At 38.7% G+C, this 22164-nt stretch overlaps 1 protein-coding gene across 1 annotated transcript in view; it reads left to right on the top strand.

Moving 5' to 3' along the window:
- si:dkey-61l1.4 (collagen alpha-1(I) chain) overlaps positions 1-22164 on the top strand; it is an 88176-nt gene that overhangs the window by 44225 nt on the left and 21787 nt on the right. Inside the window, exons 8-27 of the mRNA XM_036599098.1 lie at positions 391-978; positions 4213-4257; positions 5866-5985; positions 10171-10209; positions 10308-10361; positions 11820-11873; positions 12688-12795; positions 13289-13342; positions 13463-13516; positions 13764-13808; positions 14186-14239; positions 14320-14364; positions 14469-14522; positions 15905-15949; positions 16041-16094; positions 19045-19089; positions 19452-19505; positions 21151-21195; positions 21293-21346; positions 21434-21541. Coding sequence (XP_036454991.1) covers positions 391-978; positions 4213-4257; positions 5866-5985; positions 10171-10209; positions 10308-10361; positions 11820-11873; positions 12688-12795; positions 13289-13342; positions 13463-13516; positions 13764-13808; positions 14186-14239; positions 14320-14364; positions 14469-14522; positions 15905-15949; positions 16041-16094; positions 19045-19089; positions 19452-19505; positions 21151-21195; positions 21293-21346; positions 21434-21541 — 1719 coding nt within the window. The remainder of the gene's footprint in view (positions 1-390; positions 979-4212; positions 4258-5865; positions 5986-10170; positions 10210-10307; positions 10362-11819; positions 11874-12687; positions 12796-13288; positions 13343-13462; positions 13517-13763; positions 13809-14185; positions 14240-14319; positions 14365-14468; positions 14523-15904; positions 15950-16040; positions 16095-19044; positions 19090-19451; positions 19506-21150; positions 21196-21292; positions 21347-21433; positions 21542-22164) is intronic.

Below are 22164 nucleotides of genomic sequence, written 5' to 3'. Positions count from 1 at the left end.
ATTTCACTTGTTAAAGTGGCAGCCAATCAAAACAGAGATCATTTACATAATATCATTCTTAAAGGCATAGTAACAAAGGCAGCCATTTAATTTGAAGAGATTAAGGGGTTAGAAATTTGCATTGTAAAATGAATAATGGACATTTTTAATACATACAACCACACAATGTTATAAGTAGACTTTGGGAAGGGGGGGGCGGTGAAATTTAAATACAAAAATAATGTTGAATATAGGCTTTTTAAATTGGTCCTGTGTTTTTGTATGACAGTTTACTTGATGATTCACAATGTCGTGGTCCGCCTCACAGTCAGCACAGAACAACATAGTTGCAGTCAACACAGTATGTGTAGTTATCACTTTCTGAATTGATGATATGCTCTCTCCTTACAGGATCCTCTGAGTTTGGAAGGGAACACTTCCTCCCGTTCCCAGAGGGGCGATTTTAATAGCTTTCGGGTGGTGGAGGAACATGACCGGCTCAAATCCCCTCACATCACCTCATATAACAGGATTAAGGACAGCACTGACAAGAAGGCCCAGTCCACCACTGCTAAATCCAAAGTGGAGAACTTGCCCTTGCCGAAAAGAAAAACAGACTGGGCCGGTGGTCTTTTGGACGCAAGTCCTGTTAAACCCTCAGGGGACATTGTTGACCTGGATGCTAAGCCTGATACAAGGCATGAAATCGAGAAAGTCATGCGTCCAGAGCTACGTGACTTGAACTTGACGGAGGAGAACCTGTTACCTTCTGAAAGGGCAAGCATCACTCCTGGGTCCTCCAGTAACACTCAGACCCCAACGGACGTCCTTACCCAGAAAGGCCATGTAAGGCCTGTGGAGAACAGACCAGCTGGCTCAGCGCACCCCAGCACAGCGAGGAGTTCATACAAACATGGTGATGTAATATCAGGCTCTGATGGGAGGAGGTACCGACTGATGAAAGGACCTCAGGGGCTTGTGGGGCCTCCGGGAAAAAGAGTGAGTAACACCACTGTCTCAAATGGTGACAACATATTAACAACATAGAGCTGATGATAAATGAAGAGTCACTGGGGTAACATCAGATGTGAGTAGTAATTAGTTCTGTTTACACATTTGTGTGTTAAATTCAGGTCGATATTGTAGACTCATTCTGAAATTGATGCCTGCAATACATTCCTAAAAAGTTTAGACAAGAGAGGGGCAATTTAAGACTCTGCATGGTATGAAATGTTCGAAAAACCTTTTAAAAAGGTAATTCAATCATGTTGGGTAAGGTGCATTCAAGAAATGCCTAGTTGGCAACCCAAATGTTGCCATTTTGTCCTTTCAACAAAAAATCAAACCACCTTGGGAGCCACAAAATTTAATGTCCATTTTACCATCTTGGCTGTAAATATGTCTCAGTTTGTGCTAATGTACTAGTATAGGCTAAAAAATATAATATAAATGAAAATACATACTTACTTTGCTCTGCTTTAAGCTTTAGCTCAGCTCTTATTGCATCTCCGGCAGGATACTTTTCTGCACAAGAAAAATAGTAGAATAGCTTTTTTTTTTTAAATGTCTCTTAACGTTCGACTTTTTATGAGGCTGAAGTCAGATTCTCATTTACTAGCTTCTTGGTTGCATTTTCCCGTTCCACCTTAAATAGTGCCTGCTGCACAGGAACAGGAAAATTAAAATGAGAAACTGACTTCAGCTTCACGTCCTTTTAGTGTTTGACAGTTTCTTGTTGTAGATTAAACGTATCGGGAAACCAGCTGGAGTGATTATAAACACAAATAAGTCCCTTTGTCTCTAAATCATCTATGTTCGTCTTAAATCTTTCTCTTTGCCATTTTTAGCTACTAGCTAGATGAGATTATTATCTGCCTTGTTATGGTGACCAGCAGTCTGCGTGTCAGCCTTTATGGTTAAAGGTTGGTGAATTAGTGGTTATGCATTAACTTAAGTGTTAGAACGATCAGCAGAGCTTTATTTTACTACAAAGGAGGATTATTTTATTTTTACCTAAAAATCTAGTTCTGTTGTGGAGCCGCAACCGGGCAATAAAAGAGCAGCATGGGGCTCCAAAGCAGCATGTTGCTGACCCCTGGTCCTGTCCTTTATAAGAAATGATGGGTTGAGGCTCACAACATTGCCAAAAAATGCATCAGTCAGGCACTGCAAGGATTTTAGGTGTTTCACCCTCTACAGTACATAATATCATCAAAATATTCAGGGAATCCAGAGAAATCTCTGTGCAAAAAGGGCAAAGCCAAAAACCACAACTAAACGCCTGCGACCTTTGATCCCCCAGACGGCACTTCCTTAAAAACTGACAAACTTCTCTGATTGATATCACCACATGGATTTGGAAATACTTTGACATTGTGGTCAGTAAACAACACTTATCAATGCATCCACATGCAAGTTGATTGAAAAAACAAACAGTTCAATACAGGCCAAAAAGAATTTAATAATAATTTCTTTCTGTTTTTCTATAAGTATTTCACATACTGTCTCAGCTTTTTTGAAACTGGGCTTTGTTCTATTTAAGTATATTTGTGAGGGAAGTAATCAGGTTTTTCTAGGTCACATTTTAGCCAAAAAAAAATTAGCTCCAAGTTCCTTTTTTGGTTTAATTACTTCTGTTATATTGATGCAGTACCTGGACTGCTTTGCTACTGCTCATTTTTGAGCTTTAGCACTTTATTTTAGACCAGAAAGATCCTCAAATAGGCACCTTAAAAATCTTCAGTTTCTATGCTGATAGATGCTGGATGTCTTCAGCATGTTTTTGCTGGGCTGTTTGAGTCCTTATTTCATTGAAGTTGGAGTATGTTTTGTGGGTATTGATTTAGGCTACTTTGCCCACCTCTGGGTAACATTCACTGGCCAAAAGAAGGATTAGGACACTTGTGCCATTGGAAACAAAATGTCGAAAAGAGCAGCATATATTTTAAACTGACCATTTCAAGACTGTCATTTTCTTTTTAGTGGCTAGTGTGCTTTTTGACAGCAGTTTCTTTGCACACTTCTTCAGGTTCATGATCCCACCAGTAAACATAAGCTCACTGTCAGCACTGTAAGAAAACCAGCCCCAGACTTGCTTTACAGAAGTCTTAGTGCAGTCTGGTTGGAGTTCTTCTCCAGGCTTTTCCATGCAGAATCATCAGTTTGATGTTGTGCTAGAAGTGTTTTTTTTAATATCTGAAATAAATAATTTTGTTAAACATTGTATAAAGTAACCAAAAACTTGTTAGTTAATGATTAAAGTGTCCAGGTACTTTTTGGAGCCACTGTATCACTAATAAAATTCTGTTTTCTTTCTGTAAACACAACTCAAAGTGGCTGTTAATGTGATTATTAGTGCTTCTAAGGGTGCATGAAGTTCCTCTTATGTCAATAAAGTCATAAACATCTTTAAAAATATGCTTTAGAGGTAAAAACCTGGACTAATAATAATAGTACAGTCTGTCTGCTGCTTGAGCTGTGCTGTACAGTATGGCAGGGCTAAAACAAGTGACCATTCAGTTTTGTGGTGGGTTGATGTACGTGGTATGTGAAATATTTATTATCTCTTTGGGGATTTATATTAGCTGTGATTTGCCTGTCTGTCAGTGTACCACCCACTCGTCCAGTTCAGGCTGAAAACTAGTAAAACAGCCTTCGTTTGTCCTCATGTAATATATACAAGGCACTTACGTCTCTCAGCCATGTCTAATTGCTAGGCTGACATTATTTTTAGCATGTTTTGACTCTTACTTTGATTTGATATTCAAGGCTGTCTGGTTTGGAGGACAGTGTTTTTATGACCAAAGCCTTTTAATCTTCCATTTTCACTCATAAATTGAATTCAGAGAAATTCAGTCCTGATGCTTCAGCCCCAAAAGACTCAGCCACAGATGATTACATATGCCAAATTACAGACCTTATGATGAATATTTATGAAAGATGTGACTCATCTCGTCCTTCTGCCTCCAAACCAAAAGAATGACATGTTCGTCGTGTAGGCTTATGTTACCAGTACTTATAGAATCCTCCTAAAGCATGAGAACCAGTCTTCTAAAAACATTACTGAGATGCTTTGCAGAGATTGCGTCATCAGAATTTCGTGACCTCATTTTGTCCTTGTGTCAGGTTTGAGCATGAGAATTTATACTGTTTGATTGTGATTTTAAATTCAGTTTGTGATTCCTTATGACTTCCACAAGATGGATGTTCTTATTTCTGTCGTTGTTCCTGTAGGGTTGTGCTGGGACCAGAGGATATATGGGATTTAAGGGGGATAAGGTGAGGACAAACATTTAAATATGTATACAACTAATAAGGATTATTCATGAACTACTGTAATGGCTGTAAAAGGAATACCCAAGTGTTTTTGTACTTAATCCAAATAATTTCAACCCTTATCCCTGTACTTAGAAAAGAACAAAAAAGCCAGAAACTCACTTATAACAGAAGGCCTTGGGCAATTGCTGAATTCCATGAATAAACATTTAAAATACATGACTTTATAACACAAATTCAAAACTACAGCCTTACTCTGGGTGAGACAGATATGAGACAATGTAATAACCAACTTATTATCCACTATTTGAACACTGGAGCAACACAGGAAAGGAATTCCAGTTACATTTGCTTTTCCTAAGGCTTTCTAGTATCCGTGCATGATCAGACAGGAGCCTGTGAGGCACTTCCATGTATTCATGGAGCTGAAAAATAAGTTTGATGTATTTATATAGTACCTTTCTCAAACCCAAGGACACACACACAAACACACCCACAGCAGGGTTCTGCTGCTGGTAGGGAGGAAAAACTCTTAACAACTGTGATCCATAGTTTCCATTCTTATGGCCCAGTCAGACTCTGCTGTCGTAGTGCAAAGTCCTCGGCTTGCGGCCTAGTCAAACTCTACTGTCATAGTGCAAAGTCCTCGGCTTGCGGCCTAGTCAAACTCTACTGTCATAGTGCAAAGTCCTCGGCTTGCGGCCTAGTCAAACTCTACTGTCATGGTGCAAAGTTCCCAGCTTTTGCCAAGACATACTCTGTTATTACAGAGCAGAATCCACAGCTCATGGCCTAGTCAGACTCTACTATCACAGTGCAAAGTCCCTGGCCCACTCCACTGTCACATGGTAACGTTCAAGGCTCACAGCCTAGACAAACACTACTGTCATGGCTCAAAGTCTCCGGCTCGTGGCCTAGACAAACTCCACTGTCGAGTTGCAAAGTCCCCAGCATGTGGCATGGACAAACTACGCTATCATAGTGCACAGTCCACACCTCGCATCCTTATCAAAGTCGGCCGTCACAGTGCCCTGGCTCATGGTATAGTTAAACTCTGTTGTCATGATGCAAAGTCCCTGGCTACCATGCCTAAGAGTGTCCCAGCTCATGCCCAGTCAAACATTGTGACCATGGTAAAAAGTGTCCTGGCTCATGGCCCACTCTGCTACTGCGATGCAAAGTCTCTCGGCTGACTCTTAATCGATAACTGCAACACTCCCAGGCCAGCGAGAAACATTCTAAAAACAAATCACAAACATACCAGAAACAATATGAACCAAACAAACAAAAATCTGATGGAAGATCCAGGGATAATTGGCAGTAGGCTAGTAGATGTTTCCAAACAGTAGCCCGTTATTTACCACTACGTTGATAACGTATTTCTACAAATGGTCTTCTCTCTGGAACACTAACACCATTACATATATTTATGGAACTCAGCAGCTGCTCAACAGCTTCCCTTTGTTTTAAATATAAATTAGTTCAAGAAAAAAATTCAAGAAAAAGCATTAAATTTTGTTTTGTGGTGATCGATCATATTTTGCAGATGTTACAAATAGAGGTCGAAAAATGCTTGAATGTTCCTTTAACGTCACTTTTACATTTCTGAAGGGTTCTCAAGGAGAAAGAGGGCGAGACGGGCCCAGGGGTATGCCAGGTCCTCCAGGCCCAGCAGGATTACCTACAATCTACCTGTGGAGGAACACGTTGGAGGACTGGGCTGCATTCAGGGTACACCTCACTTCCCTTCTCAGCAAACTCTATCCAGTGTTAGAAACTGTCAGTTGAGCCAAGATAAAGTTACGCATTAAACCCCTGTAGTCAAAACGGCAGAAAAAACTTCACATTCCTCTGTTCTACATTACGCATGGAGCCACCGCCCTGTGGGCCATGTACCAGAATGACCTAGCCATGGCTGCATCCCCACTGGACTCTGCAGTCTTCTATTACTGACTGTAAATTTGAACTTTCACTTAGACCACAGGCCTGACCTTCACATAGATGCTAGTAACTGGAAGCAGTTGTACATTTTTGGATTGTGAATGTGTTGTATGCACTTCAAATCTCCTATGCCAAAGTAGCTCTGAAGCTCAGTGGCAGTGGTGTACTTAGCTCATACGTGGCACCCTAGCTGAGATCATACAAGGATCCCAGTGGCTTTTTTGCAGTTGATAATGCTTTTTCAGTGAAGTCCAGCTGAATTATAGATAGCAGGCTATGTAACTGTAGCTAATGCTAGGTAGTTAGTGGTAATCCAGTGTTGTTCATGCAAAAACTAGCTAATAGTACTGAGTGTTGAACAATGTTAGGTGAAGTCATACAAGGACCCTCCTGACCGCTGACTAAGATTACACTTTTTTGATGTGTTTTAAAGACAAAATTCAGTTGGATTGCAGACATTAGGATATGTAGCTTTAGCTGCTGTTAACTAGCTAGTAGTCTTTCCATGCAGTGATCTATGTTGGTGCAAAAGCTAATTAACAGTACAGAACAGTATAGACTGTTTATGATGACACAACATCCCTACCTCTTCTATCTTTTACCATCTCCTCGTTTTCCTTTCTTTTTTTTTCTAAAACAACTACTTAGATAGCTTTGACCTTATCATTAGCGAGGGTAATGCCTAGCATGTATTACTATGTATACGATGGCCCATTTCTCAGGCCCTGTTGAAAGATAATTTCTACCAAATTCAGGTGGTAGGATGTCATTTTCATTGCTCATGTATTTGTTCTTTATTAATCAGACCTCTAGTTTTTAGGCACGGTGCTATGGAACACACTTGTAAAGACGTTTAGAGGCATGTTTGGCCACATATAGTTTTGTTTGACATCATACTGAAATCCTTTGTCATTATCATTTCCAATGTCTAGTGTCAATTAGGTGCCATAACATTGTGAAGTTCAGTAGTGTAGCAATCTAAACTGGAAATTCAACTCACCACTAATGTTATGTAGCAAAAAAAACACTGTAGTTGTGTGATTTGGATACCTTTTTTACCAAAAACTGACACAGCTTCTCAAGCTAACGTTCTCCAAAGCTTGTCCAGCAATAGTTGTGAAAGAGCGAATTTGTGGGGGAGCATGGGTGGGTAAATTGAGAGAGTTTGTGTACCACCCTGGGCAGCTGCCTACATTTCCTAGGCCAGAAACCAACACTGCTCAGTTGGGATCTTTCAAAATAATGAAAGGATTCTATCAATCAGTTCATGATCAGGTCTGATGGCAATGATTTAGGGGTCATGTCAGGAAAAATTATTGGCATTTCTCATCTACGCTTGGCAGAATTGTCCATGATGAATGAGCTTTTTGAAAAAATGTTAGTCATGGATAGTAGTATGCACAGCAAGGGGTGCATTTTGAATTTTGATTTGATTTGATTGCTTACATGAAAAGAAGTGATTGCAGCAAAACACTTCAATATGGAATACCAGGCTGGTGTGGAGAAAAGTATATTTATACGATTATTGAGGAAAAAAACAAAAGTCAGTATATGTTATGAAAATCATACATCTGCTTTTGGCAGATTTGCTTAGTGTAATTGCCAACACTAACTCCTTCCTGCATGAGGTCACTTTATAAGAGACAGGCTTTATAAAAAGAGCTTTACCAGCAAAAGCACCATCCCTGGTTCTTTATATTCCAGCATGAACCTCTCAAGGTTTTTATGGTATAGGCTTTGTGTGGCTACACTTGGCTTGTTCTCTGAGATCTATTTCAGGGCTGACTTGTGTAATGCGTCCCGTCTGTGTGTGTGTGTGTTCTGTTTAGATTGCTGAGGCCGGGTGGGATTTGTGGCAGGTCAGTGCAGTGAATGCTCGGCAGCAATTAAGGCTGATTTGACTTTGGAGCACAGTAAACCAACCCTGTGCGCTACTCTCTGCATCAGGGTAATAGGTTTTATTTGCTCTGATGGCGCTTCTTCTTTTGCCCAGAGCGATCTCTGAAAGGCCGTAGTGTTGAGGGGACCCCGTGGGCTTTGACAGATGTGTAGACCTCCTCTTAGCCCCTTGGGGTCAGCTGGGTGAGGTCCGGCTCCCCTGGCCTGTCTGAAGCTCACCTTCACTGGGCCACCGGCGCCCTGCGGCCCAATTGAATCTGAGCCAAGACAAACGTTTTATGGCGCAGGGGCGGCCTGGGCGGTTTAACAAGCGGGCCGATGGACTGTGTACGTCTCTGTGTGTGAGGCAGTGGACTCCACTTCCTCAGACCACACTGCGGAGAGACAGCCTGCACTGTCCTCTGGCTGTTATCTCCCATCTGAGTAGCAAGGAGGCCTCTCCTGTTTGCTCTGCTCATTTAGCCTGATATATACATTAAAGCAAAGAGCACTACAAGAAGTTGTATGTAAAATACACCCTTGAGTAAACACTCCGAGATTTGACCACAGCTGGGCAAGAGCTCAGTTTTTCTGGAAAATCTAGTGCTACATGGTGGCCAGTCTGGGTTCACACTGTAGCTACCTTTATATACAGGACTGTCCGAGAGTCAGGGACCATCCTTTCGTTTATTTAATTTCCAGTCAAAACAGACATAAAGTTCAAGTTATTCATTTTTCAGTGTCAGAAAAAAGCAGGAAACATATTTAACAAAAATTACTTAAAATGCCTGCCACTCTAACTCTTTCATCCATACAGCTGCATCCTCCCAACAAATGTTGTCCCCAAAGGTGTCACTGACATTATGTTCCCCTTCAAAGAGATAACATTCTAACATTCACACAAGCAACTACCTAAACTCACCTTAGCTGCCTTGCAAATTTCTTTCTCATCTGCATCTAAAATGACTAAATGAGATGTTTCTGAATAGATTCGACATAAGATAATACACTTGCATAAAGAAGGGGAAAGTCAAAGGAAAATAAGTGGCGTTCCAAAAAGATTGTAAGATCTGAACAACCGTGCAGGCCCTGGTAGACCACCAAAACTGTCACTGTCAGATAAACAGTGCTTAAAGCGCTCATCTTTGAGAGAGAGGAAAAAATCAAGCTCCACTCTTGCTTCAGATCTGAAAAAATCCACAGGTGTTTCTGTCCATCCTTCCACTGTGAGAAGACAACTCATCTCAATGGGTCTGAAAGGATGTGTAGCTGACCAGAAGACAAAAAACAAGAATAATTGTGGCGAAACACCAGAACAGGTCCTCTGAGCTGTGGAGAAAGGTTTTTATGTACTGAGGAGTCTAGATTTGTAATCGGGATTACTTGGATGAAAATGCAACAAACTTCTAAGACTGAACTTTAGAGGTGAGGAAAACATCCCCGCAGGTTTCTTTGAAAAACTAAAAGCATGTGTCTTGAAAAAAATAGAAGCTGTAATAAAGGCAAAGTGTGGACACACTAAATACTGAAAAATGTTGTTGAGGCTTCTGTGTAATTTGCTGTTTATATTTTTTTGGCTTTTTTCTTGACACTGAAAAATGAACAACGTAATGGCTGTTTTGACTGGAAAGTACATACATGAATGGTGGTCTCACAGTAAAAAAGTGCATTTATTTATTTATGTATTTTTTATTTATTCAGAATGACTTATGACTTATTTAGCTTATTTAGCTGCCAGATGTTTGTAAATATTCCCATACAGTTTTAAATATTATCTAAAGCTCTAACAAATTGTTGTTTCATTTCTATGCATTTGATAGTCATTATATGTAATACTGTTACTCATTGCCTGGAACATACGAAGAGCAGTAGCAGAGGTAGCAGTGTAGCATGCGTTTACAACAGAAGTGATCTGATACAAATGAAGTCCATGAAGTTCCATACAAGTAGGAATGTGAAGAAGGTGGCTGTAGTGTGTTTCAGAGAGAGTCAGGACGGGGTCACAAACTTCAGCCTACATTTATAGAACATAAACTAGTAATCTAGTAAATTGCTTACTAAATGTCTTCATTACATCAGCTCAACTCTGTTTTGCAGAGAACGTCGTATTACCACTTGCTGGCAGCAGGCTGGCCTGTAAGTAATCAAGCATGGAATAAGTTTTTAATAATTTATGTACTTGTTACTCTCTGAAGCCTCCTTCATTAAAAATAATCCTGGGTGTGTATTCACAGAGAGAGATTGGGCCTCCTGGACCAATGGGGGAGATGGGGAGACCTGGACCGCCTGTGAGTGTACACAACCTCTAAGAAATGCACACACATAATAAAATATCCACTCAACACAGAGTGAAGTAGCTTCACCATGATGACACTTGGTCTCCTAGTGTATACAGTACTGGCTTTTGTGTTGACATTGACTTTGGCAGTACTGATATTACCAGTATTGGCTGCAAATGTGTCCTCTAACAAATCATCATGTTTTATTGTGTGCTGTGAGCATGCTGACCAGCTTCAGATGTTTCAGATGAGTTTTCTGTGGGTGTTTCAATAAATCAAGGCTTTTTCATGAGCCAACAAGCAGAAATGATTTTGGTCAAAGTTGGTCAGTCTTTAATCACTAGTGGTAGAAGAAATCAGTATAGTGTAATGTTGTGATACGTTGGGTTTAAAAATAGTATTGACATACAGAGACACAAATACTTTCATTCTATCATTTTTGGTATTTTTAACACATATTAAGCCAATATTAAGCAAGACTAATAGAACAAACGGATTTCTGCATGGATCCACAAGATAGTGCCTTTCCTTTCTCGCAAGACCGAGATTTCTCAAACTCACCCATGGGAGAACAGGGTTTGATCCCCCTCTCAGACTGGAATGAAACACTGCTATATCAATACAATTCTTGTCATTTATTCTGTACAGAGGTATTTGTGTATTTGCTAAATATATAAGGATGAAGTCTGCTTCACAAACAGAAGCATCTGCATTTTATCCCTGTTAGGACGCAAACGTTTTATCTCCATTCTGGTATTTTTTGTCATCAAAGGCTTAAAAACTCAAAGTGTTCTTTTAGAGGAATAATTAGCAGTCAAAGTGATAAATCTCAATATAATGCGATTTGTAATCACAATATGTAATTGCAATACTTGTCACAAATCTTTGAATATCACAATAGAATCATATCCTGCCTCACGTATCGTGGTATTATTGTATTGTGGGCGTTGTAGTGATTTCCACCTCTTTTAGCCACATGAATGATCTATAAATATAATTTTAATTTGCTCTGCTGTTATTGTTTTGCTATCTGGAGTCGACCAGAGGAGGACAGGTTTGCCTTTTGAGTCTTGGTTCCTCTCAAGGTTTCTTCCTCTTGCTCTTAGGGAGTTTTTCCTTGACACTGTCGCAATTGGTGACGCTCATGGGGACTCAGACCCGGATTTTTCTGTAAAGCTGCTTTGTGACGACACCTGTTGTAAAAAGCACTATATAAATAAACTTTGACTTTGACTGACTTTGATCAATATCATGCAGCTCTACCAGGTATTGTGGGAAGTTCCTAGAACCAGTCATATATGAGGACTCCATTAAACCTCATTATGAAAGTCATGATGGATGAAGTGCTGAAAAGTGCAAGGATAGTTGGCTTATGTTAATAGCAAAGTGCAGGGCAGATCAATGGTCTACAGTCTTATAGTTCTTCTTCATAGCATATAATAATTGTTTGGTCTGTCTGTCATACAGGGGATACCTGGAGACCCAGGAGACAGGGGACTTACAGGGCGCCACGGTGACATGGTAATCTGTCACATTCTGTCATGTTTGCTTGTTCTCACTTATCTTACCTTATTTAAACTGCCATTGTCTTCTACTATAGAACAAACTCGTGTAAGAGAAAATAACAACAAAAGGTAAGTTCTTATTATAAGAACATAATGCATTATATACATGAGAGGTAAGAAGTACTGGATGTGGTTATGAAGAGTCATAACCAACCATATAAATATATGAAAAAGAAATTTTCAATGTCTTAGAATGTTTATTTAAAGGACCTATATCCTATTTTTTATATATTTTTTATTTTTTTCCACATGCTTTACGTGCTTATGTTCCAAAAACAGTCATAATTCAATTTTGCATGGTCTTTTTCCTGTTTCTGTTACTGTGCCTTTAAGAACGATATGTAAATTAACTCCATTCTATGTATTGTGCTTGATTCAAAAAGCAGTCTAGGCTGAAACACTAACTTCAGCATTAATGGGCAGGGCTAAACTGCTGTAGGCTGAATAGGAAGAAATATGTAACTGTTTTGGTTCTTGTGACATTACAAAAACAGTGAATTCAATATGGGACAGTTTTTGCAGCTTTGTTTCAGTATATGAACTGTGGGAACTGTAGAATGAATAATATGTTTTGAAATTTTAACAGTCTTTACAGAATACATTAAAATCTTTTATTTTAAAAAAGAGAGGAAGATTCGATTTTCCATGATATGAGCCCTTTAAGTAGAGTTTAAGCAAATGGTGTAATGTAGAGCATATCCAAAGGAGCATCATTGGAGCTCTCCTGCACAAAGTGTAGACATTTGTTGAAAACTGCCCTTTTCTGATAGGGTTACCTGGGGCCAAAGGGCATCCGAGGCCGAGCAGGACGGTCAGGACGAGATGGAGAGAACGGATTGGATGGAGAACCAGGCCCTCCAGGAATACCTGGCCTGCAGGTGAGAAACCACCCTTACCTGTTCTACACCCAGACCAATTAGATGAGCAAGTTATGTATGTAGTTCAGTGCCAAACTACTACACTCTTCAAAATAAGGGTGCCAGAGCAATGGCATAGAAGAACCACCTTTGGTTTCTTAAAAAAACCTTACAGTGGTTTTGTAAAGAACCATTTTTAAAGAACATCCACATAATGTAAAGGTTCTGTAGCAATTAAAGTTTTTTTTTTTTTTAGAACAGTTTGTCCATGCCAAGAACCAATTAGGAGCTTTTATTTTGAAGAGTGTAGTAGTATGGAAAGAAAAGCTGATGGCACTGCATATTACATGCAATAAAAGATCTATTCTGGTATATTTAATATTTAATGTCCCAACATTTTAACATTCTCAAGTGGGCTACACACAGCATGCTCGACATAAACCATTAAGAAAACTTGAAATGAAAATTGTGCTAATTATGTCAACTAAGTGTTTCTCTTTGATTGTGATGCTAGGGTCCTCGTGGTTTTAAAGGAGAGACAGCGCCTCCTGGAGACAAAGGAGAACAGGTGCATTTCTTCCAGCAGCATTTTGACCTAGACACTCATTGTTAGAGATTAACTTCATGTTCCTACCACACACAGTTCTTCATTATTTGATGGATTTGTCTATTGCTGTGTCCACCTCAGGGTTTCCCTGGTCCCTCAGGGCCCAGTGGGGATAGAGGGGAGCCTGGACAGAAGGTTAGCTCATCTGAGCTTTTAATGCAGCACTATAAAATATCTGTATGCATGCATTTACGACAAAAAGAAAACTAGGTATACACTGCCACCTTGTGGATTGGAAGAGTTCTCACACTGCACATTTCCTTTTGTTCTGTGTGAAACAGCAGATCACTTACATGCAATGACTTGATATGAAAAAGCCATAGACTTCTTATGATTATATGATTTTTATTTGTGTGAGTCATGTGTGTTCTCTCCCTTTTAGGGCTCAAAAGGAGAAGATGGGTTCACTGGCCCTATTGGTCCTCCAGTAAGTAGACGAGCATGAGGCCAAGTATCTGTATCACTTTAATGACAACTGGTTGCTAAGTAAAAACAGTGGTTGTTTCACCCTATTGCTGATTATAAATATTGTAAACTATAGTTGAATAATGTACAGGGCTTATTTATATTGCTTTATTTTACAAAACCTGTGACAATAGAACGCTCTAGGTTGTGTGTTATTATGAATTACATCACAACTGTGACGATCTGTGGCACCACAGATGTGATGTTATTTGCGATGACACTCCATCTTGTTCTGTTGCTCAATTATACACTGTTATCCAATGAATTACTCTGCTTTTATGGTGCTTAAACTTTGTGGTTCTCCTATATGTGTTACATCTCTATTTTCTTCTAATCAAGGGCCCTATTGGTGTAAGAGGACTTGAGGGGATGCCTGGACCGCCGGGGCATAAGGTGTGCTTTAATTACTGGCTGGTGAATCTATTTTTTATTCTTTTATGATAAGCAGAAATATGATAGTGTTTTTTCTCCAGGGGGATCCAGGGCATGATGGGAAACGTGGTCCTCCAGGAGAAGTGGTGAGTTATTTTGAAAATAATCTCCATCACAGTTTTACCTGGATGTAAAAGATAAAAATGCTAAGTGAATGCTGCTTCTGCCGATTGTATGTCTTCATTCATAGGGAGCTCCAGGTGCTACAGGAATGGTTGGGGCACAGGGGGTTAATGGCTCAGATGTGAGTAAGATGTACTTTGTCACCTGCCATATCAATCCCTGTAACTGTTTATTATTGTTTTTTCGTTTAAGGTTGCAGATTTTATCCTTGACCATATATGTTTTTCACTGCAACTGAAAAGCTAGTTTATCATTTGACTCATATCAGTAATACACTGTGTGGCCAAAAGTATGTGGACACACAATTATTGAGCTCAAGTGTTTGTCACACTCATTGCTAACAGGGGTATAAAATCAAGTACATACTAAAGCAGTCTTCAAAGGCAAACGTTGCCGGTAGAATGGGTCATACTGAAGAGCTCAGTGACCCTAAACGTGGCACTGGATGCCATCTCTGCTAGATCTGCCCCGGTCAACTGTAAGTGCAATTATTGTGAAATGGAAGTGTCTAGGAGCAGAAACAGCTCAGCCATGAAGTGGTAGAACACGCAAACTGGCTGAGCAGGGCGGCTGAGCGCTAAAGTGCGTAGCCTGTAAGAATCACCTATCCGTTGCAACACTCACTACAAGTTCCAAACTGCATCTGGAAGCAACATCAGATCAAGAACTGTGCGTCGGGAGCTTCATGAAATGGGTTTCCTTGGCCAAGCAGCTATATTTCATTTTTCATATTTCATATTTCAGCACTATTTTCATTTAGAGTGTAGTGTTTCCATAACAAGCCATGTTTGTATGCTTTCAGTTTTTAAATCCATGTAACAGGATTTAAACATTGAAAGTGTATGAAAGTATATGAATATGGATAGACCAAGGCCTGCTGGGCCCAATCTCAGCGCTGCCACTGAGCAGGTGGCAACAAATGTATTAATAGAGTATAGCTCCTAAACTCTGGCATTCCAGAGGATATTATGCTCAATAAGTGTTTTTAAATCCAGATTAAAAATAGATTTGTTTAGGTTAGCTCTCTGTAATTGTGCTTTTTTTGTGTGACAACATCTGTTGTAAAAGGCGCTATATAAATAAATTTGACTTGACTTTTATTTTCATTTAGAGTGCAGAGTTTCTGTATTTCCAATGTTTTACTTATATTCCATATATGTATGGAAGATATTTTATTCCAGATTTATTTGCATTTCATGATTACTTACATTTCATGATTTCAAATACCAGTGATGAATGGACCAATACAAATGACCCAAAATGATTTGGAATTAAATTTCTTTATATTACTTTATAGTAACATACATTAAATTATCATCATTTTGGAGATACAAAGTTATCATATGACTGGCCCTTCAGTGCAACTTTTAGATGAGAGAATCCACAGTTTGTGAATAGTTTACAACCAAATTACTAAAGGAAAAGTCAGGTATGGTATATTTCACTCATATTTATGAAATGATATCAGATAAACTCAATGCATCACTATGCTGGTCTGCACAGGGTGAGGTTGGACCTGTTGGCCCAGCAGGACGAAAAGGCCCTCAGGTCAGTTGCATTCTCAATGCATTCTCAAAGTCATTTCTGTATGAAATTTCTGTATGAAATACTGATTCACCCCCTTGTGTGCTCCTCCCAGGGTCCTGCAGGGATGGTAGGAATCAGAGGTCAGCCTGGTCTGCCAGGTCCGCAGGTAAATAATGAAAACTTCCACTGCATCATAAACCAGTGTCGGCTGAGTTCACTCCAGGATACAGATACAGTTGTCTCTTATAGTGAAATACATTGTTTTCCAATCCAGCCCTTTGGGGTCCCCAGCAAGTCCATACACTGATGCTGTGAACTTGCATGATTCAAATGTATCAGTCGGTTGCACAAGTGTAATTATTTAATTAAACATATGTTAGAGAAAATCCGTGGGATTGGGAATAAGAGATTTGACTATACTAAGATTTACGTCCTCAAAAGCATCACAGTGTGGTTGTGTGTGTTTGTGTTACTAGCCAGTCATTTCCAGCAGCTTCAGTCAGACTCTGACACTGTTATTGCACTCCTGTGGAGGTTTGGCTGGGAAAGCAGACTATAGCACACTTTCAAACTGCTGCCTGTTGGGGTCTTGTTAAATCAGGAATAGTGTTGAAAACCCACCCGTTACATCTTTCCAGATGTCCACATTAAACAGAGCCACAACCTCATGCAACCTCACACATTCTCCTGGAGCCACAGTATATCCTGTAAACTGTACTGTCTTTAACCGTAATATTAAGTACATTCATTACTGCAGGTGCAGTCGTGGCTCCAGGTCTTCACATGACAAATTCATGGGTGGGCCGAATTTTTATTTTTAGTATAAATCATAACTGAGGCATTTGCTAAGTGTCATTCAAACACTGCAGAAGAAAAAAATGCTGTAGACGACACTGGCTTGCTAGTTAACTAGAACACATCAAACTCCAAGCTCATAATTAGAAACCTTGTCTCTCTTGCTGTTTCTCTGCTGCTATTTCTGGCATTTACGCATTCAGTGTTAATGAGCTGGTCGACGATAATGTCACGTTCAGGGTTGAATAACTGTTTATAGTTACTGAGGTGTGCTCGACTACTACTCTTATGCTTAAAACAAGTTGTGTTCATACACTTGCAGTCTTTAAATCCATGTAACGGACCTTCTCACATTCATCCCCTTAATGCTTAGAGCATCGCTGCTAATGCAGGACTTGATAAACTTCTATGTCTCATAGCAAAGTGATGAGAAGTGCCTAGATGTAGTGCTGAAAACCATAGCTGGGAGAGTGTTGGTGGCTCAGGAGGGAGTGATATATAGCAAACATGTCGTGGTTGTGCTTTTTTGCTTAAACTGGGATTTTGATTGGTTAATCAAAAGGTGAATGTCGATGTCATTTTTAGTGAGTGAATTTTAATTTTTCCCAATTTTTGGTTTTAAGATTTAAGATTTTAATATTGCAAGTAAATTTGAGCAGTTATTTTGAGTGAGTCAGTGATAAAAGTGGACAAGCCTAGGCGTGCTGGGCCCAATCACTAAGCGGGGAGCAACAATGTATTAATAGTGTATAGCAGTGATAGTGCAAATGGTAATGCTTTCTATGAATGTTATGCTTGTAAGCATCTACAAACACATTTATAACATGTTATAATGCATTCATAAGGCATTATAAACATGGTTATAAATATTTATAAAAATGAATTACACTGGATTACACATTATAGCCATGTTTATTATACATTATGAAATGTTAATATAATGCATTATAAGTAGTGTTAATAACATGTTATACTGTCAGTGCCAAAGAAGTCAGTCCCAGCTTGGAGGGCGTAAAGACAAATACGAAGTTTATTTACGCCCTGAGATTTCCAATATTTTATTTCTCAGTGCTGGTGCTGTTAGGGCTGCATCTTTGGGGCTTCAGTCCTGAATATTCAGATGCTCCAAACAGTATAATATTGGATATGCTAACAGTGATGTACATTAACAGTGGTGTACACTGACTTTCCCACATTGGCTAAAACACGACTAATGGCAGCACTATTTTAAACTCTGACATTTGAAGCCTGTAATGTGCTTTATTGTGTATGTTGTAGTGTTTCAATAATTTCTTCAGTAAATACTTCAACTTGAAGCCTCACTCTTAACACTGGAGGAGGCTTTAGTACAGTATGCTTCACTTTACTTACTTAGAGCAGACAAATACAACTTATGAGCTCTTATAATTTGTTATGAACAGTACTTATAATGCATTTTGTTAACAATTCATAATGCATGACAAGCATGGCTATAACGTGTAATGCATTTTTATAAATATTTATAGTCATGTTCATGATGCCTTATGAGTGCATTATAACATGTTATGAATGTGTTTATAGATGCTTACAAACGTGACATTCATAGAAAGTGTTACTGCGCAAATTAACTGAAACCTACTGTGGTGTAAGACATGTAGCCTACAAGCGGTATGTTCAAGATACAATTGTATGCAAAAGTTTGAAGACCCCCTGTCAGATTATATGTTTTCTTGATTTTCTAAATGGAAATAAATTAACACATCCTCTACAGAGAACCTTAAATCTGATTAAAACATGATAAAAAACTTACATTTTAGTGCATGATTTCTATTTATTTGTTCATCTTTTTTTCACATATTGGAAAAAAATAAAACAAATTCAAAAATGTGCCATAACTTTTGCACAGGGCACATTTTATGTTTTATTATTTCTTCAATATGTTAAATTCAGTAAATACACACTAATTGTCCATTAAATGTGCAGACATGTTCTCTGTAGCTTATGTGTTAACTTATTTTCACTTAGAAAATCATCAAAACATGCAATTTGACCAGGGGTGCCCAAACTTTTGCATACAAGTGTATTCTAGTCTTTTGTTGCAACATTTTTCTTTTCACCTGATAATGTAAACATTTTTCATATATTAGCAAAAGATTTTCTATTTAAAGGTCTTTGCTGAAGAAATTTATTGTAGTTTAGGCTACAATTTAAAGACAAAGTTTCCTATACATAAAATATATATCGCTATATGCAGAAAGCAATACCAACATAAACAAATGTCCGTTATTCAGACCAGCCCTAGTAGAGAATCAAGTTCACTCATAGTTGTTTTTTTCCCTCAGGGACTAACAGGAAAAGATGGTCCTCAGGGTCTTAAAGGTGACACAGTAAGTTGTGATACATGTTCATGTGCTCTTAAACTATGAATTGGAAACTTTAAAGTTGTTTTAAAATACATATTATTGCTGTCCAAACGAAATGTTGCATCTCTGAAACGGAAACTTTATAAAAAGCATGTTACCTTTTAATGTCTATTATTACAACAAGATTTTATTCCAAGTAATGCTGAAGCACTTCTCTCCGTCCATTCATCATGAAATGTTCACACAATAAGGATAGCTTATATACTCAGCTATCTACAGCATTGTAACATAATATTAATATTATATCATATAGTATAATATTAGCAATATTATACCATAGTTCATACAGTTTTGTGCCTGTGTGCATGTTTCGAATGTGCTTTTAGGGAAAGGAAGGTCCAGTGGGTAACAGGGGACTACAGGGCATTGAAGGGCCAATGGTAAGAAAGCTGTTTATTTTAGCCAACTGGCTTTAGCACTGTGTGTTTAATTCATCAGACAGACTCAAAGCAGCATTAGCTACAGATTCCTCAGTGATTAAAGTTTGAGCTCTTTCTTGTTTACAACAGAGAGGACTGATGAGCACAATCCTGCAGTAAAAATGACATTTTGATGGAAAAGTAGTAAACTAGCACATTAGGAAGATCCATGTGGTGTGCATTTAAGGGTCATTCTGGCTTTGATACAGAAAAACATTCCCATTAACATTTCACCCAACCATGCAGATGTGCCCGCTGCCCTCTTTTCTCTTACACTGAAGACATGCTTTCTGTTGAAAGACCATAAAAACAGAAATCAGAAACACGTTTTAGAAATGCCAGCATGTTTCACAGCATGTTCACTCACAGAGACTGGACACTCTGTATGCACTGGAAGACAATGTTGTCCCTGCCTTATCTGTTCTTAGACAAATAGTACTGTGCAAAAGTTAGAGAGCCCCCTTCTTTAATTTCGTTTCCAGTCAAAATGGTCCAAGTTACAAAGGTACATGTTATTCAGTTTTCAGTGTTAGAGAAAAGCAGAAAATATAAATTTAACAGAAAGAAGTCTCAACAACTAAATATATTACCATTTTTACAGTATTTAGTGTGTCCACGCTTTGCCTCTACTGAAGCTTCTGTTCTTTTCTGGAGATTCGCTTTTAGTCTCTTTAAAAGTTTTAGAACTTGGTTGCATTTTCTGCTTCTCACAATCCAGATAATCCCCAACACATTCAGTGATGTTGAGATCTGGACCTCTGAGAACACCCTGGATTTTTTATTGGATTTGCTAATTTTCTTCTTTTTTGTCTTTTTCTCAGTAACAGCCTCAGGTTTTAACTCACTTTCCTTTCACATTCCTCTTCCTTGTGCAAAAGGATCTCCAGGAATATGTTCTGAAAAACTAATTGCTTGTATGTAATGTCCATTTTGACGTAAAAATAAATCAATGAGGACTGATCTCTAACTTTTGCACAGTACTAGGCTATATGTGAGGTCATTAGGAGAGTTCATGTGAAAGTGTCCTACAAGAATGTTTTCTTCAATCCTGAATATCTTCCTACTTTTTAAACATAGATGTGTGATACTGGTGTGTATTCTCTCCCATTGTGATATAAATGCGATAAAAATTTTGGAGGCATCTAACAATAACACAGACTCTTAAATCAACCCCTGAAAGTTGCAGTTTTCACCAGCCAATAACAGAAGCATGGTGCACATTGGTATTAATTGTTTCTCACTCGCAGCTCATTGAAACAAGAACAGAAAATCTGTTTGAAGATCATTTTTTTTTTTAATAAACAATATTTGTGTTCATAAGTCAAAAAGATGTTTTACTATGATTTAAATTTGATGAAAAGCTTTTGTTGTGTGCTGTCTTGTTTTTCAGAAAAAATATATAATTCTTTACATTTTTGCTGCATACTGCATAACTTACTATGTAATTACATGACTAATTACGTATTAATGTAATTACATAGTAAGTAACATGACTCTTAACTTCAGTGGGTTAAGTCCAATGTAAGCTCTGTAATTCTTTAAGCCCATTTTATTTGAATGTCTTCACTAAGTACTGTATCTATCCATTGGTTTTCTTTCTTAATAGGGCATGACTGGAAATCCAGGTCTGAAGGGATTTCCAGGCTCCACAGTAAGACATCTACGATTGCATTCTCTAAGAAAATCACTATTATTCACATTTACATGTATGTTATGCAGTGTCCTTCTAACTGATGTCAATCATCTAGGGCAGTAGGGGTCTGGATGGAGAGAGAGGAGACCCTGGACCCAAAGGAGAAAAAGTAATGATCTCTGATTTAGCAGTGTCAAAATTACAACTGATATCATATTTCATGACTAGATTCATCTTATGGTGTTGTTGGGATTAGGGAACACCTGGAGCACCGGGGATTGTGGGTCCTCAGGGTGAGAGAGGTCTGCCTGGCCTTGTTGGCTTACCTGGGGTCAGAGGTCAACCAGGACCTTCAGGGGTCCAGGTATGGTTTGGTAACCAGTCTCATAGTAGACAACATGTTTTATGTTTTATGCCTTACATTGTTCTGAAAGGATGACAGCTGGTTTTGCAGGCAGATTAATGTGAACATTATGATTTAACCGTTTAAATGTCCAGGCTTATACATACTAAGGCTTACTATTCAGTAACTATAGGGACTTCATTGCAAACTGGCTGACCTATTCATAGGTCACAGAAATATGTGATAAAACACTGGGCCCTTCGGTGGGCCCTTCGGTGGGCCCTGGCCATTTAAAGGACTATTGCCAGTTGTCTGCCTTCAATTGTTAATTATGGCAATCAGGCCTCTGTCAAATGTCTTACACCCAAATAAAGAGGAGAAACTCCCAAAGTCTTAATTAATATAAATATTGTAGCAATGTGGGCGAGGCCTTTTAACATCCTTGGCATTACCAGCACTCAGACCATTAAAAACCTCAGAAACTCACAAACGAGAGAGATATACAAAACAGAATATAGTATAATATTAAATAGGCAACTTCAAAGCAAGAGTGGCCTTATTAATCAGCCTTATCGGAGCCAATTTTCTCCAATACCAATAAATTTGTGGAACCTTAATATTTTATCGGCCAGCCAACATGATGG

This window comes from Colossoma macropomum, unplaced genomic scaffold (assembly GCF_904425465.1).
Source record: "Colossoma macropomum unplaced genomic scaffold, Colossoma_macropomum, whole genome shotgun sequence".
Taxonomy (NCBI): domain Eukaryota; kingdom Metazoa; phylum Chordata; class Actinopteri; order Characiformes; family Serrasalmidae; genus Colossoma; species Colossoma macropomum.
This window is presented reverse-complemented; position numbering and strand designations above follow the sequence as displayed.